The sequence below is a fragment of the Macrotis lagotis genome, chromosome 2, assembly GCF_037893015.1.
Source record: "Macrotis lagotis isolate mMagLag1 chromosome 2, bilby.v1.9.chrom.fasta, whole genome shotgun sequence".
Classification (NCBI taxonomy): domain Eukaryota; kingdom Metazoa; phylum Chordata; class Mammalia; order Peramelemorphia; family Peramelidae; genus Macrotis; species Macrotis lagotis.
The window spans coordinates 121,295,682-121,309,211 of NC_133659.1; the positions used below are offsets into that span (position 1 = coordinate 121,295,682).

The 13,530-nt window shown below is 34.7% G+C and overlaps 1 protein-coding gene across 1 annotated transcript in view; it reads left to right on the plus strand.

The window, feature by feature from the left end:
- Positions 1-7,716, plus strand: part of SPATA17 (spermatogenesis associated 17) — a 289,180-nt gene extending 281,464 nt beyond the window's left edge. Inside the window, exon 10 of the mRNA XM_074222685.1 lies at positions 7,556-7,716. Within this exon, the coding sequence (XP_074078786.1) occupies positions 7,556-7,636 (81 nt within the window). The 3' untranslated portion in view covers positions 7,637-7,716. The remainder of the gene's footprint in view (positions 1-7,555) is intronic.
- The last annotated feature ends 5,814 nt before the right edge of the window (positions 7,717-13,530 follow it).

The following is a 13,530-nucleotide window of genomic DNA, read 5'->3' on the forward strand; positions in this document are numbered from 1 at the left end:
TCCTGACTCTAAGGCCAGTGATTTATCCACTGTGCCACCTAGCCACCCCTAGAAGTACTATTTTCAAAAGTTGATTGATTGTTTGATTGCAAGCAACATTGCCTAACAGTCCCTAAGTACCCTCCCCTCCTCAGTCTCACTAGAAATATGCTGCTCAGGAGTCATGAATCACATCAAATTTTAATCACTTTATATCTTACCCCCTTTTCAAGTACCCTCCATGGATACACAATCTTCAGGAGTCAAAGCATTATGCAAAGTCCAATCATTTCATTAATGCCTCCACCCAGCATACTCCCTCCAATTGTAGCCAAAGCATCAAGCAAAGCAAAATCTCTTCCTGATGTTTTCATGTTCAATGTCTCTCTCTCCTTCCATCTCTATAGTACTACAACCATAGCCCTACAGTCCTTGCTAATCAAAGTATTGAGTACACACTCTCTTTCTGTTCCTTTATCACCCCAACTATGGTACTAAAAGCCTCATTAACTACTAAAGTATGGATTAAGACAAGATCACTTCCCAATCTCTTTATTTTTCCAATTACTTGATAAGAAAGATTCTTCCATCCTCTGCCCCATTGTACTACAAACCACTAGGCATCTAGTAAAGTCACTTCTGATTTAATTATAGAGTGTCTAAGTACTAAGTATTGGGACACTGAAAGTCTCTCTTAAGAATTTTAGAATTGGGGGTGGCTAGGTGGCGCAGTAGATAGAATACCGGCTGTGGAGTCAGGAGTACCTGAGTTCAAATCTGGACTCAGACACTTAATTAACTAGCTGTGTGGCCTTGGGCAAGCCACTTAACCCCATTGCCTTGCAAAAAAAACCCTAAAAAAAAGAATTTTAGAATTGATGTTAAGATATGGGAGACATTGTCACAGGATTGCCCAGCATGGGATGCTCTCATCAGAGAAAGTGCTGAGCTCTATGAACAAGGCAGAATTAAAATAGCTTAAAGAAAATATTGAGATGCACAAGTTTAGAGTAAACACCCCAGGTGTTTACCTGAGCTATTTGTATCCAACCTGTGGTAGAGCATTCTGTGCTCTTATCGACCTCATCAGTTACAGTCCCATGCACTGTAATTTGTCTCAAGCATAGTGATGTCATTTTAGTGGTCTTTCATAATGAACAAGAACCAACCATACCCATATCTTAATCTCTTCAACTATATTCAACCCTTGAAATATAAAAGAAATTCAATTATCAAGATTTACAAGTGTTATCTTCCCTTGTAGTGCTGAATTCAATTTAATGTTCTTGACTAACATTTGTGTTTTTTTCCCCTTTCCATTTACCTTTTTATGCATCTCTTGAGTCTTGTATTTGAAGATCGATTTCTTTGTTCATTTCTAGTCTTTTTATCAGGAAATTTGGAAGTCCTCTACCTTATTGAAGATCTATCTTTTCCCCTGACAGAATATACTGAATTTTCAGATGGTAATCCAAGGTCCTCTGCCCTCTTAAATATCATGTTCCAGGCCCTTTGATCCTTTAATGTTGAAGTAGATAAGTCCAATGTAATTCTGATTATGCTTTGTATTAAAATTGCTTCTTTTTGGCTGTTTGCAGTGTTTTCTTCTTTATTCGAAAATTCTTGAATCTGGCTATGATGTTCCTTGGAGTTCTTATCCTGGAGTCTTTTTCTGGAGGTGTTCTACACACACACACACACACACACACACACACGTATGCATATATATTTACATGTATATGAATAATGTATGTGTATATGTATTGACTTTTGCAAGGCAATGGGGTGACTTGCCCAAGGCCACACAGTTAAGTAATTATTAAGTATCTGAGGCCATATTTGAACTCAAGTTCTCCTGTCTCCAGGGCTGATATTCTATCCACTGTGCCATCTAACCATGCCTGTTGTGTGTCTTTGTTCAAGGACTATTTTGTCTTCCTGATCTATTAAATTGGGGCAGTTTTCCCTGATAATTTCCTGAAAGATATTTTACAGCCCCCCCCTTTTTTTGATCTAGGCTTTCTAGCAGACTAATAATTTGTAAATTATTTCTTCTGGATCTATTTTCCAGATTGTTTGTTTTTCCTAAAAGTTACTTTATATATTCAATTTTTTTTCTGTCTTTTGATTTTGTTCAGTGGAATCTTGGTGTCTCATAAATTCATTAGTTTTCATTTGTCCAGTTCTGATCTTTAGAGTTTTATTTTCTTCAGTTAGTTTTTGTGTTTCCTTTTCCAGTTGGTTAAATTTACATTTTGCTGAGTTGCATTCCTTTTCCAGTTGGTTGATTTTTGAAGAGTTACATTCTTTTTTCTAGTTGGTTATTTTTACTTTTAAAGGATTGATTACTTTGGTCAGTTTTTCATAATTTTCCTGCATTGTTCTCATTTCTTTTTTCCATTTTTTTTCTTCCTTTTCTCTTATTTTAAAATTCTTTTTTAAGCTCTTTTATGAGGTTTTGGATTTGAGTCCCATTCATAGACTCCTTTGAAATTTCCCATGTAGGTAACTTGTTACTGCTTTTTTTCTTCTGAGATGGCATTTTCATCATCTCTATCTGCATAATAGCTTTGTATGGTTAGCACTCCTTTAGTATTTTTTGCTCATTTTGATTATTGAGCTCTGTTTCTGGAGAATAAGGAGTATAGACTCAAGCTTTTTGTGCTGGGGATCTAATCCTTGGCTAATCTCTGGCCAAGATATTGCCTTTGCAACCCAGGTGTTGCCTCTGCAGAGATTTGTTTCATCTTTTATGACCAGGCCCTGCCTATGCAGTGGTTTGTTCCCAACCCAATCTAGTCTTTTGCCTGGGTGATCCCAGGGTTACAACTTTGTCTGGGTTAGTACTCTCCCTGATGGCTTTGCTGTGGTTAGTAGTCTCCTGCTGGTTTTTTCCACTATCCCACTTAGCTGGACATTGCTTTCCATGTTGCCCTGAAGAGACAGACCTTCACTGAAGATCCTTCACAATGTCTACAGTTGAGAACTTGTTTTGATCTTTTTTTTTTTTTTTGGTAGGATCTATAGCTTTAATGTCTGATAGATGCTTCATTTAATGTTGTGTATGGAAAAACTTTGGAAGTTTGCTGATTTCACACTCCACTATTTTCACTCTGCTCCAGAAGCCTCCCTAAATAAACACTTTAACCCTGATGAGAGAATGTTTTGATTTTTTTGAATGTGCAATGTCCTTGAAGACAAGGACTATTTTAACTTTATATCTCCAGTGCTTATTATGGTTTTTGGCACATAATAAACACTACACCTAGTAAATATTTGTTTAACTGAGTGAGTGATTGATCAGTTGAAGATTTCAGAGTTCCAAGTGTTTTGAAATTTTTTTTTAGATAAAAAAAGCCACCTCAACTGGAGGTCATTAGTTTTTTAGCCTTAAAGGGAAACTTTTGATTTCTTTAAACCTCAAACCTTTATTTGTAAAGTCTAAAATAAATGTTTGCATATACAGTGGATTATAGAATAAGTTTTTATTTTCTCTCATTTCCTCTCTGGGAAGTTTTCTCAAGATATTCTCAAGGAGAACCAACCTTTCCTCCTTTTAACATCCTAGCCAGTTGCTTAAATGCCCAGTTGTGAGTAACTAGTAAAAGAGCTTGGGATAACTAGATAAACAGTGCAGTGCTCAGCCCAAAGTAATCTTACACTTAGGGGGTGAGGGGCACAGGAAATTTACTCTTTGTCATTTGGACTTGGGTTAGAAAATGAACCTGGGCTTCATTCCAGCTCAAAATACCATTCACTTCAAAAGACTCCTAAATTGTCCCAAGGAGCTCATTTTGGCAGTGGATTATTTGTGTTTGGCTGGGCATCCTAATAGTAAAAGCTGTCTGTTTGGCAAATGAGAACTTCAGCAGTATTTAGATTTATCATTTCTAATTATTTCTCCTGATGAAGTTATTTTAACAGAAAAGCTGGTTTTGTTTTCATTTTTTTTCCAAAAAAAGAAAGAGAGAAAAATCTATTTTTGAGTAAGACAATGCAAACACAGGACAGATTGTTTTATTGCTACTAGTGAACACACATCATCTTATCACAATGACCTGCATTTCTTGAGAATCAAATCTGAAGCATGTGGTGATCAGCTCAAGCTTTCCTTAAGCCTTATGGCACACGTATCCCCCTCTTCTCACAGCAAATACTAGTTGATTCACTGTTTTTCCTGAGTAAGAAAATACTAATTCAAACTGAAAAAAACCCAAAAAAAACCCAGTATCAAGACAGTAAGGGATTTCTGGACAGTTCATACCCAATTATCTGTAGACTATAGCATTAACATGAAACTAAACAATAGAGGTAAAATGGAAATATTACCACACTTCTCTACCATCCCACTTTTGGAATATTTTCTTAGGAGTAAAGAACATGCTGGCCACCTCAATTTTATTTTCAAGAACTTAACATAAAAGCATCTTAGTATTCTGAAAAGGAATTAGTAAGTCCTGGGGAATGGATATTTTCAAATGAAGATTCACTTCATTTTAAAACTATGTTGAATATTGCTATTATATATAATAGGGAATGACAGGTAGTATGGTATAGTGGACAAAGGATTCACATTAACCACAGAAGAGCCTGGATACAAGTCCCACCAACCCCTGATAAACCTCCCAGTACCCCAAATTAGATTAGAGTTGATGATCAGCATTAAGTTTCCTATATATTGAAAGTTTCCTGTACAGAGCAAATCATGGATCTGGTTCCAAATATTAGGAGGGGCAGTGCTGTAACGTAGTGAAGTACTCTGAGTACCTTCATGTTTTGTCCCTTTTGGATTTCTGTAGTTGATACTCAAATGATTTCCAAAGTATTTATGCAATTAAAAAAATTCAACCCTGTTCAGAATTAAGATTATTAAAAAGGTCTAGGGCCTGGAGCTCTAATTTCATTGTCATGGGTAAGAAATTCTTTACCTTCTCTATAATTTATAATCTTAAAAAGTTGCTACAAAGGGTTTCCCATATTCAGTATGTGTCAAATTTGGGACTTGAATGAAGACTTTCTGACTTCAGAGATGACTCTCCCTCTGCTGCCCAATTTATCACTGCAAAAATTGAGAAAATATTCAAAGAAAATATCCCCAAAGTAAAATATTTATGATATTTTTATGATTTATTTATTTTCACATTACTACAATAATATTGTTGTGAAAGTAAACATAAACCCCCTTCCACTCAAAAAGATAGAGAAACTTCAAGAGAAATGAGTGAGGGGGAAAAGAGTGTCCTCCACTCTGTGTTCAGACACATTGGTTCAGTCTCTGGGATAGGTTGCATTCTTTATTGTTAAGTCCATCAGAGAGGTTGCTTCAATATTTCTTCCCACAGTTGTTATTGTTAACAGTATTTACCTATCTTCTATTCTTCCCCACTCACATATATTCTATTCTTTTTCTCCTTTTACCCTGTCCCTTCTCAGAAGTGTGTTGTGGGGTGGCTAGGTGGCGCAGTGGATACAGCACTGACCCTGGAGTCAGGAGTACCTGAGTGCAAATCAGACCTCAGACACTTAATTATTACCTAGCTGTGTGGCCTTGGGCAAGCCACTTAATCCCATTGCCTTACAAAAAAAAGGAAAAAAAGGAAGTGTATTATATCTGACTACCCTCTCCCATGATCTTCTCTCTCCTATCAAGTATTACCCTCCTCCCATCTCTTTCTTCTCCTTTAACCTCTAGGGTAAGTTTGATTTCTGTGCCCTATTAAGTATGTATGTTTTTTCCTCTCTGAGGAATTTGTCTGTCTGAGACATTTCTGATGTGAATGAAGGCTCCCTTCTACCCTCTCAACTTCCTCCTCTTCCACTCCATTGCAAAAGATTTTTCTGGATTCTTTTACATGAAATATCTTAGCCTACTCTCCTCCTTTCCCTTTCTCCTGGTACATTCCTTTATCACCCATTGACTCCATATATTCAACTCTCTCCTATGCCTTGTCTACATATGTTCCTTCTAACTGCTCTTAAAATAAGAAGGTTAATATGAGTTATCAGCATCTTCTTCCCATGCAGGAATACACACAGTGCAGCATCATTAAATCCCTCATAATTTGCCCTTCCCTCTCTATGCTTCACCTGAGTCCGGATCAAGCTTTCTCTTCAGCTCTGGTTATTTTAACAGGGAAGTTTGAAAGTCCCCTGTTTCAGTGAATGTCTATATTTTCCCCTGAAAAAAGATGTTCAGTTTTGCTGGGTAGTTGATTTTCAGGTGATTCTTTGGTCTTCCAGAGTATCATATTCTAAACCCCATGACCTTCAATGTAGTATACTGCCAAATCCTGTGTAATCCTGATAGTAGCACCATGATAATTGAATTATTTCCTTCTGGCAGCTTGTGGTATTTTCTCTTTGGTTTGGGAGTTCTGGAATTTGACTATAATATTCCTGGGAGGTTTTTTTTTGGGGGGGGGAATCTCTTTCAGGAGATATTTGGTGGATTTCCTTAATTTCTATTTTACCCTCTACTTTTAGGATCTCAAGGCAATTTTGTTGGATTATTTCTTGAAAAACGAAGTTTAGGTTCTTTTCCTGGGCATGACTTCAGGTAGCCCAATAATTTTTAAATTATCTCTTCTGGATCTGTTTTCCAGATTGTTTTTTTTTTTCCGAATGAGATATTTCATATTTTCTTCTAATTTTTCATTCTTTTTGTTTTGTTTTATTATTTCTTGATTTCTCACCAAGTCATTATTTTCCTTTAGCTACATTCTACATTTGAAGGAATTATTTTCTTCAGAGAGCTGTTTTATCTTCTTTTCCAGCAGGCATTCTCTTCATTGGCCTTTCCTGAAGATCTTCCAAGTTGTCTTGGGATAGAAAATTGTTTTGCTTTCTGTGGGTTCTGCCCCTCTCAAATTTGATTAGAGTCATAATTTTACAGTTTTTGAAGTTTTTGGGGGAAGAGCTTCTGGAAATTCCTGCCTCCATGTAGCCCCCCCCATATTCCTAATCATAATTCCAGTGGAGTAAAAAAGTAAGTTATATAAAAAAAGTGGTTAAAAATTGGAAATGCTCAAGACATATCAGCAATATACTATTGTAGTCTAGAAACATTAAACAACATTGAAGATATAGCAACTAGAAAGCTTTATGTAATCTTTTGAATGGACTCAGGATTGCTTTAGACCTAGGAAAAATATGTGGACAATGAAGGAGGGTTAGAAGGTCATTCAAAATAACTGGAAAATAGCATCCTTTGAGAGATGGTACTATGTGACTTCTCTTTCTTCTCCCTCTACCACAAACCCACCCCATTCCATCATTCAACCTGGTGCTTTCTCCCATAAGGTGATCTTGTATAAATTTTGTATATCATCTTAATAGCCTTATCCTATATCCTAGGTCTTGGTCTTGCCTCCTCCAATAGACTTTAGGTCCCTTGAAGGAAGAAACCCTGATTTATACAACTTTGTATCATCACAAAATTTGGCAAAGTGTTTTGCACATTATAGGTATTCTTAATTTGTATTGAATTAATTACTTTTCATTGTAATCTAAACACATTTAAACAGAATAAATGTGCCTAATTACTTTAAACCCCTTTTCTCTCTTTTTTTTCTTCTAGAACTTTCAGACAGTGTTTCCACCATTTTTTCTTTTTGACAAGTATGGAAAAGTATATTCAAGAGCTGGTGAAATAGTATAAGGGTGTGTATTTCTGCATGAAGAATTCTTCAAAATGTAATAAACACATGAAGTCACAAATAAAGTTGGTTGAACTATGTACATATATTTTTAAGTCATATTTTTTATTCTGCTTTTGTTGTTTTTGTTTTTTGTGAGACAATAGATCTTCCTTACTCCAGCGTCAGTGCTCTATTTACTATGCCACCTATCTACTCCCCATAATATTTTTATGTACAAAATCTTCCTCAGAATTTTTTAGAATTATACCTAGTAGATGTGTCCAGTTTTAGAGAGATATACTTGCATATAATTATATTTTAAAGGAGTAATAGAACTAGAACAAAGTTGAAGGTACCAATTCATCTTTCTTCCTAAAAGGGAGAAGATATTAGGTAATATAGTTTATTGAATTCATTGAAAAATAGTGGTGGTGGAGGGTGGATAGGTGGCACAGTGGATAGAGCACTGGCCCTGGAGTCAGGAGTACCTAAGTACAAATCAGGCCTCAGACATTTAGTAATTACCTAACTGATATAACCTAACCTAATTACCTAACTTGCCTTGGGCAAGCTACTTAACCCCATTGCCTTGCAAAAACCTAAAAAAGAATAGTGGTGGGGACACAATCAGTTAAACCAATATTTTTAGTTTTGTACATGGCACTGAGTATTTAAGAAGAATTCCAAAGAAATCAAAGTTATATTTCTTGTCTATATGGTCAAGGTAGGGAGATCAAAGATACCCACATGCAACTACTTTTAAAATACTATAAAATAAAATGTCAGTAGATAGAAAATTATGTAGTTAACAGGAGCTACAGGATAGACAAATGCTCATAGAATGAATTTGATGAGAGTAAGCTTCCTAACACATTCCAGGTTTTAGAAATGATAAAGAGTGTGAAGAACATTGTGTATTAGGAGAATCACACCTAAAAATGTAGAGGCAAATAGGTGAAAGTAATTTTACTTGGGGACATCATGTTGACTCATTTAGAACCCTTGGCTATTTTGGCCTCATGGAGGACCAAATCCCCATGATACCTAGGGAAGCTAGTTATTAATTTTTCTTTTGAATACTGTCTACTATTGGTACCACAAAGCCTCATAATATGTTACTGGAAGACTGATCTGCATTAAGTATTTTTAATCAATAGTACTTGAGAATCTCCAAAAATATTTCCTTTATTCATGTAATGTTTGACTTAAATGTAAATTATGATGTTAAAAACATTGAGAGCCATTTCTTTTTGCTAGTACAGTGTGATTATGTTAAAAAGTCCATTTAGCAATTCTTTTTAAACTACGAATAGTATGTAGTTGCCTGTATGAAGTACAGAAGAGAAATCTAGAAGGGAAATCATTAGCAGGCAGTCATTGCCATATAGTATTAATAATATAAAGACTAAATGCTAAATGTCATTTGTGTGGCATAGATGATTTCATCTTTTTGGTTATTCAAAGCTTTCTGCAAGGTACTCTTATTACATGGTTAGATTCAGTGGCTTATGGCAATAATTAAGCTATCTTGATGATAATGGCTAATATTTGTACAGTGCCTTCCATCTGGCTTGATCTGAAATAATCTAAAAGTATTAAATGTATAAGATCTGACTATAATATAAGGCAAGGGATTTTTTTTGACAAATGTACTAGAACCTATACTTACAAATGAATGGCATCCCTACTCAAATTAACAAATGTTACTTTGGCAGGATAAGCACTTGTTCCAGCAATGTTGCCATTGCTCAAAGCATTTTTGGAATGTCTCTTTTGGGATGACTTCAGAGTATGTGGCATGTGCTTTTGAATACCATAATTGGTGACAAATCATCACTATCTCAGAGTCTCTTTGACTTGGGGAAATAGCCAATAGTAATTCAGAGCCAATTTCCATGAATAATATGCATAGCCAAGGTGTGTTATACCAATTTAAATGATGTAACAAGAGTGGATTGATTATATAACTCTGAGAGCAGTTCCAAAAAAGGGGATTCCAAAAGGGTTTTGAGAAATGGCAGCCTCATCGAGATAAATTCACAATTTTCCAAAGTGACTGCTTTCAAGTAGTGCATAAACAGACATCTATATTCAGCAGCTTTTTGGTGATGGTTAAAAATAGTTTCATTATTGAATAGTCAAACACATATATATATGCACACACATGTATATGATACATGCCACACTCTAATATCTAAATAATACCCCTATGTGCCAGATACTGTGCTAAGAGCTTTATCTCATTTGATTCTCACAACAGCCTTGCCAGGTGAGTACTATTATTATCATCTCCATTTTACAGATGACTTAACTGAGGCACAGATTAAATAACTTTCCCAGGATCACATAGCTAGTAAGTGTCTGAAGTGAGATTTAAACTCAGGTCTTTCTAATTTCAGGTACAACTCTCTATCTACTCTGTCACTTAACTTCATAAATAATACATAATATATACATACATACCTTTATGTATGCATACAGTTGACAAAGAATATGAAGTTTTGGGCACAGGGTTAAAGTGGCATCTGATGCCTGTCAGATCTATGGAAAGGGAAACAGTTTATGACCAAGGAAGAGATAGAGAACATCATTAAAAACAAACTAGCTAATTTTGATTACATTAAATCAAAAAGCTTTTACACAGACAAAATCACTGTAACCAAGATCAAAAGAAATGTAGTAAATTGGGAAACAATTTTTGCAACTAGTATTTCTGACAAAGGACTCATTTCTAAAATATACAGAGAACTGAACCAAATCTTCAAAAAACAAACCAATTCCCCCCCAGATGGTCAAAGGATATGCAAAGGCAATTTTCAGCTGAGGAAATCAAAGCAGTCCATAGTCATATGAAAAATTGCTCCAAATCATTATTTATTAGAGAAATGCAAATTAAAGCATCTCTGAGATACCATCTTGCACTTCTCAGACTAGCCAATATGTCTAGAAAGGACAATGATCAATGTTGGAAGGGATGTGGGAAATCTGGGACACTAATGCATTGTTGGTGGTGCTGTGAACTCATCCAACCTTTCTGGAGAGCAAATTGGGATTATGCCCAAAGGGCAACAAAAATGTCCCTTTGACCCAGCAATACTGCTACTGGGTCTATACCCTGAAGAGATGATGAAAAAGGGTAAAAACATCACTTGTACAAAAATATTTATAGCAGCCCTGTTTGTGGTAGCAAAAAATTAGAAATTGAGTGAATGTCCTTCATTTGGGTAATGGCTTAACAAACTGTGGTATATGTATGTCATGGAACACTATTATTCTATTAGAAACCAGGAGGGATGGGAATTCAGGGAAGCCTGGAAGGATTTGCATGAACTGATGCTGAGTGAGATGAGCAGAACCAGAAAAACATTGTACACTCTAACAGCAACATGGGAGTGGTGATCAACCTTGATGGACTTGCTCATCCCATCAGTGCAACAACCAGGACAATTTTTGAGTCATCTGCAATGGAGAATATCATCTGTATCCAGCGAAAGAATTATGGACTTTGAACAAAAACCAAAGACTATTACCTTCAAATTAGAAAAAAAAACCTTTATATTACCGTTATATTATTATGTAATTTTACTATCTCATACTTTATTTTTTTTCCTTAAAGATATGATTTCTCTGTCATTACATTCAACTGAGATCAATGTATAACATGGAACCAATGTAAAGACTAATAGAATGCCTTCTGTGGGGGGTGGGGGTGGGGAGAGGGAAGCAAGAAAGGGGGAAAATAGTAAAACTCAAAATAAATAAAATTTTTCTTAAAAAAATAAAGTGACATCTGAAAAAGGAATAATTTTTTAATGTAATTGACCTCTAACTTCAACTTTAAAGAGGCTTCTCCTTCAAATAAACTGTTGTTCAAAATTCTGTAGTATGATTATTTGAAACTTGGAATTCATTCTCCCATAGGTTACCGATGGTTAAATATAAACACTGGAATTTATTTAGTAGTCTTAAAAAAATGCTTAACATACATTTTTTTTCATTTTCCTTTTCAATAATACTTAATTTTTTTCTGCAAATATTAATAACACACATTTTATAGATGAGAAAATTGATTATTGGATTGACTTGTCCATATGGGTATTTCTGTGGAAAGAGTATCACACTTGGACTTGAATTCAAGTACCATCTCTGACATTTGCTAGCAGTGTGAACAAGGGCAAATCACAATCTCCCTCAGTTTCACTTTCCTTGTATATAAAACAGATAATAATAACACCTAATTGGTGGATTGCTGTAAGGATCAAATGATATATATATCTATATATATATGTATACACATAACACACAAACACTATAAATGCATATATGTATCTATATAGACACAGAACTAAATTATATTCAAAATAAATGAAAATTCCTTAAGAGAATCTACCAATAAATTCAAAAATTTTTAAATACAATTACAAAATGATCTTTATAGGAAGGAACAATGGAAGACAAATGAGAAAGAGATATATTGTTCATAGTTACTAGGGTAAATATGATATAAAATTACTATTTAAATTTGTCCTATTTAGTTCTATGCTGATTGACAAGACTTGCTTTATAGAAATAGAATTATAAGCAAATTCATCTGGAGGAGTACAAGTTTAAGAATCTTTATGAATGTAGAACATCGGTCCTGGAGACAGGAGTACCTGATTTCAAATCCGGCCTCAGACACTTTATAATTACCTAGCTGTGTGGCCTTGGGAAAGTACCTTGCAAAAAGCCTAAAAAAATAAAGGATCTCTATGAATGAAGGAAGATCCAGTATCCCCAGATTTCAAAATACGTTACAAAAGAATGATCATAAAAACTAGTTGTAGGAAAAAAACTAAATTAACCCTAGAAACAATTGAATATAATGATCAAGTTTTTTATAAGTTAATGAAAGCAAACCATTAGGAGAAGAGCTTCCTATTCACACAGAACTGTTGCAAAAGCTGTAGTTTAGCAGAATCAACCAGTATTTTAAATCTTATATTCAAATAAGTTCTATATAGATGGACTTTACTTAAGAGTAGATGGATAATGAGATGTATTTTCTGATGGAAACAATAATCATTTTGTTTTGTTTTTTTAATTGTTACAAAAGAGGGTTCTGTTGTGGAGAGGGTATGGAAAAATGATAATGATGGAAAAATCAAACTGATAAAAAAATCACTATGGAGATTGATTGCATTCATTCTCAAGTTTTTGTTTTTTTTCAGATCTAATTCAAAATTTAAGGCTTTTATTTACCTTAACTTAAGATTTTTATTTATCTTGACATGGATAGATTGAGTAATCTTATATTTTTAATAATAATAATAATATGTTTAGTTACTGCTTTATATTTCAAGGTTGTAAGGGTTGAGTACATGAAAGAAGAGACAGTGAATGGAGATAATAATTCTAGTTATAATAGCTAACATGTAGTAGGAGCACCATTCTAAACTCTTCTCCTCTCATCTTCTACATACAATTTAAATAGATTATTTTCCCTTAAGATTTGGTTGGTTCAGGGAACTAAGGGCGCAGGCTATGGGCATTATTTCATTGTCACCTGGGTATAAAGCAGCCATGAGGGACTGGAAGGGTCCTCAGATGATTGATTTTACTGGATTGAAATGGGAAGTTGTCCATTATTAACTGGCAAGCAATCATTTTGTTTTAATAGCAAGCCTAATCTAATGGAGTTTGCTGGAATTAGACTGACTTCAGAAAATTTCTATAGGGCTTTAAGTTTAAAATACTTTAGGTATATGATCTCTATTAGTTTTCACAATAGTCTTGTGAAATGGGTGTAATGATTAGCTTCATTTTATAGTTGAAGAAACTGAAACTGGGAGTTTAAGTCATTTGCCAAGGGATAACTAGTACAGATATGTACAACTAATACATATCTGAAGCAACATTTGAACTCAGGTCTTCT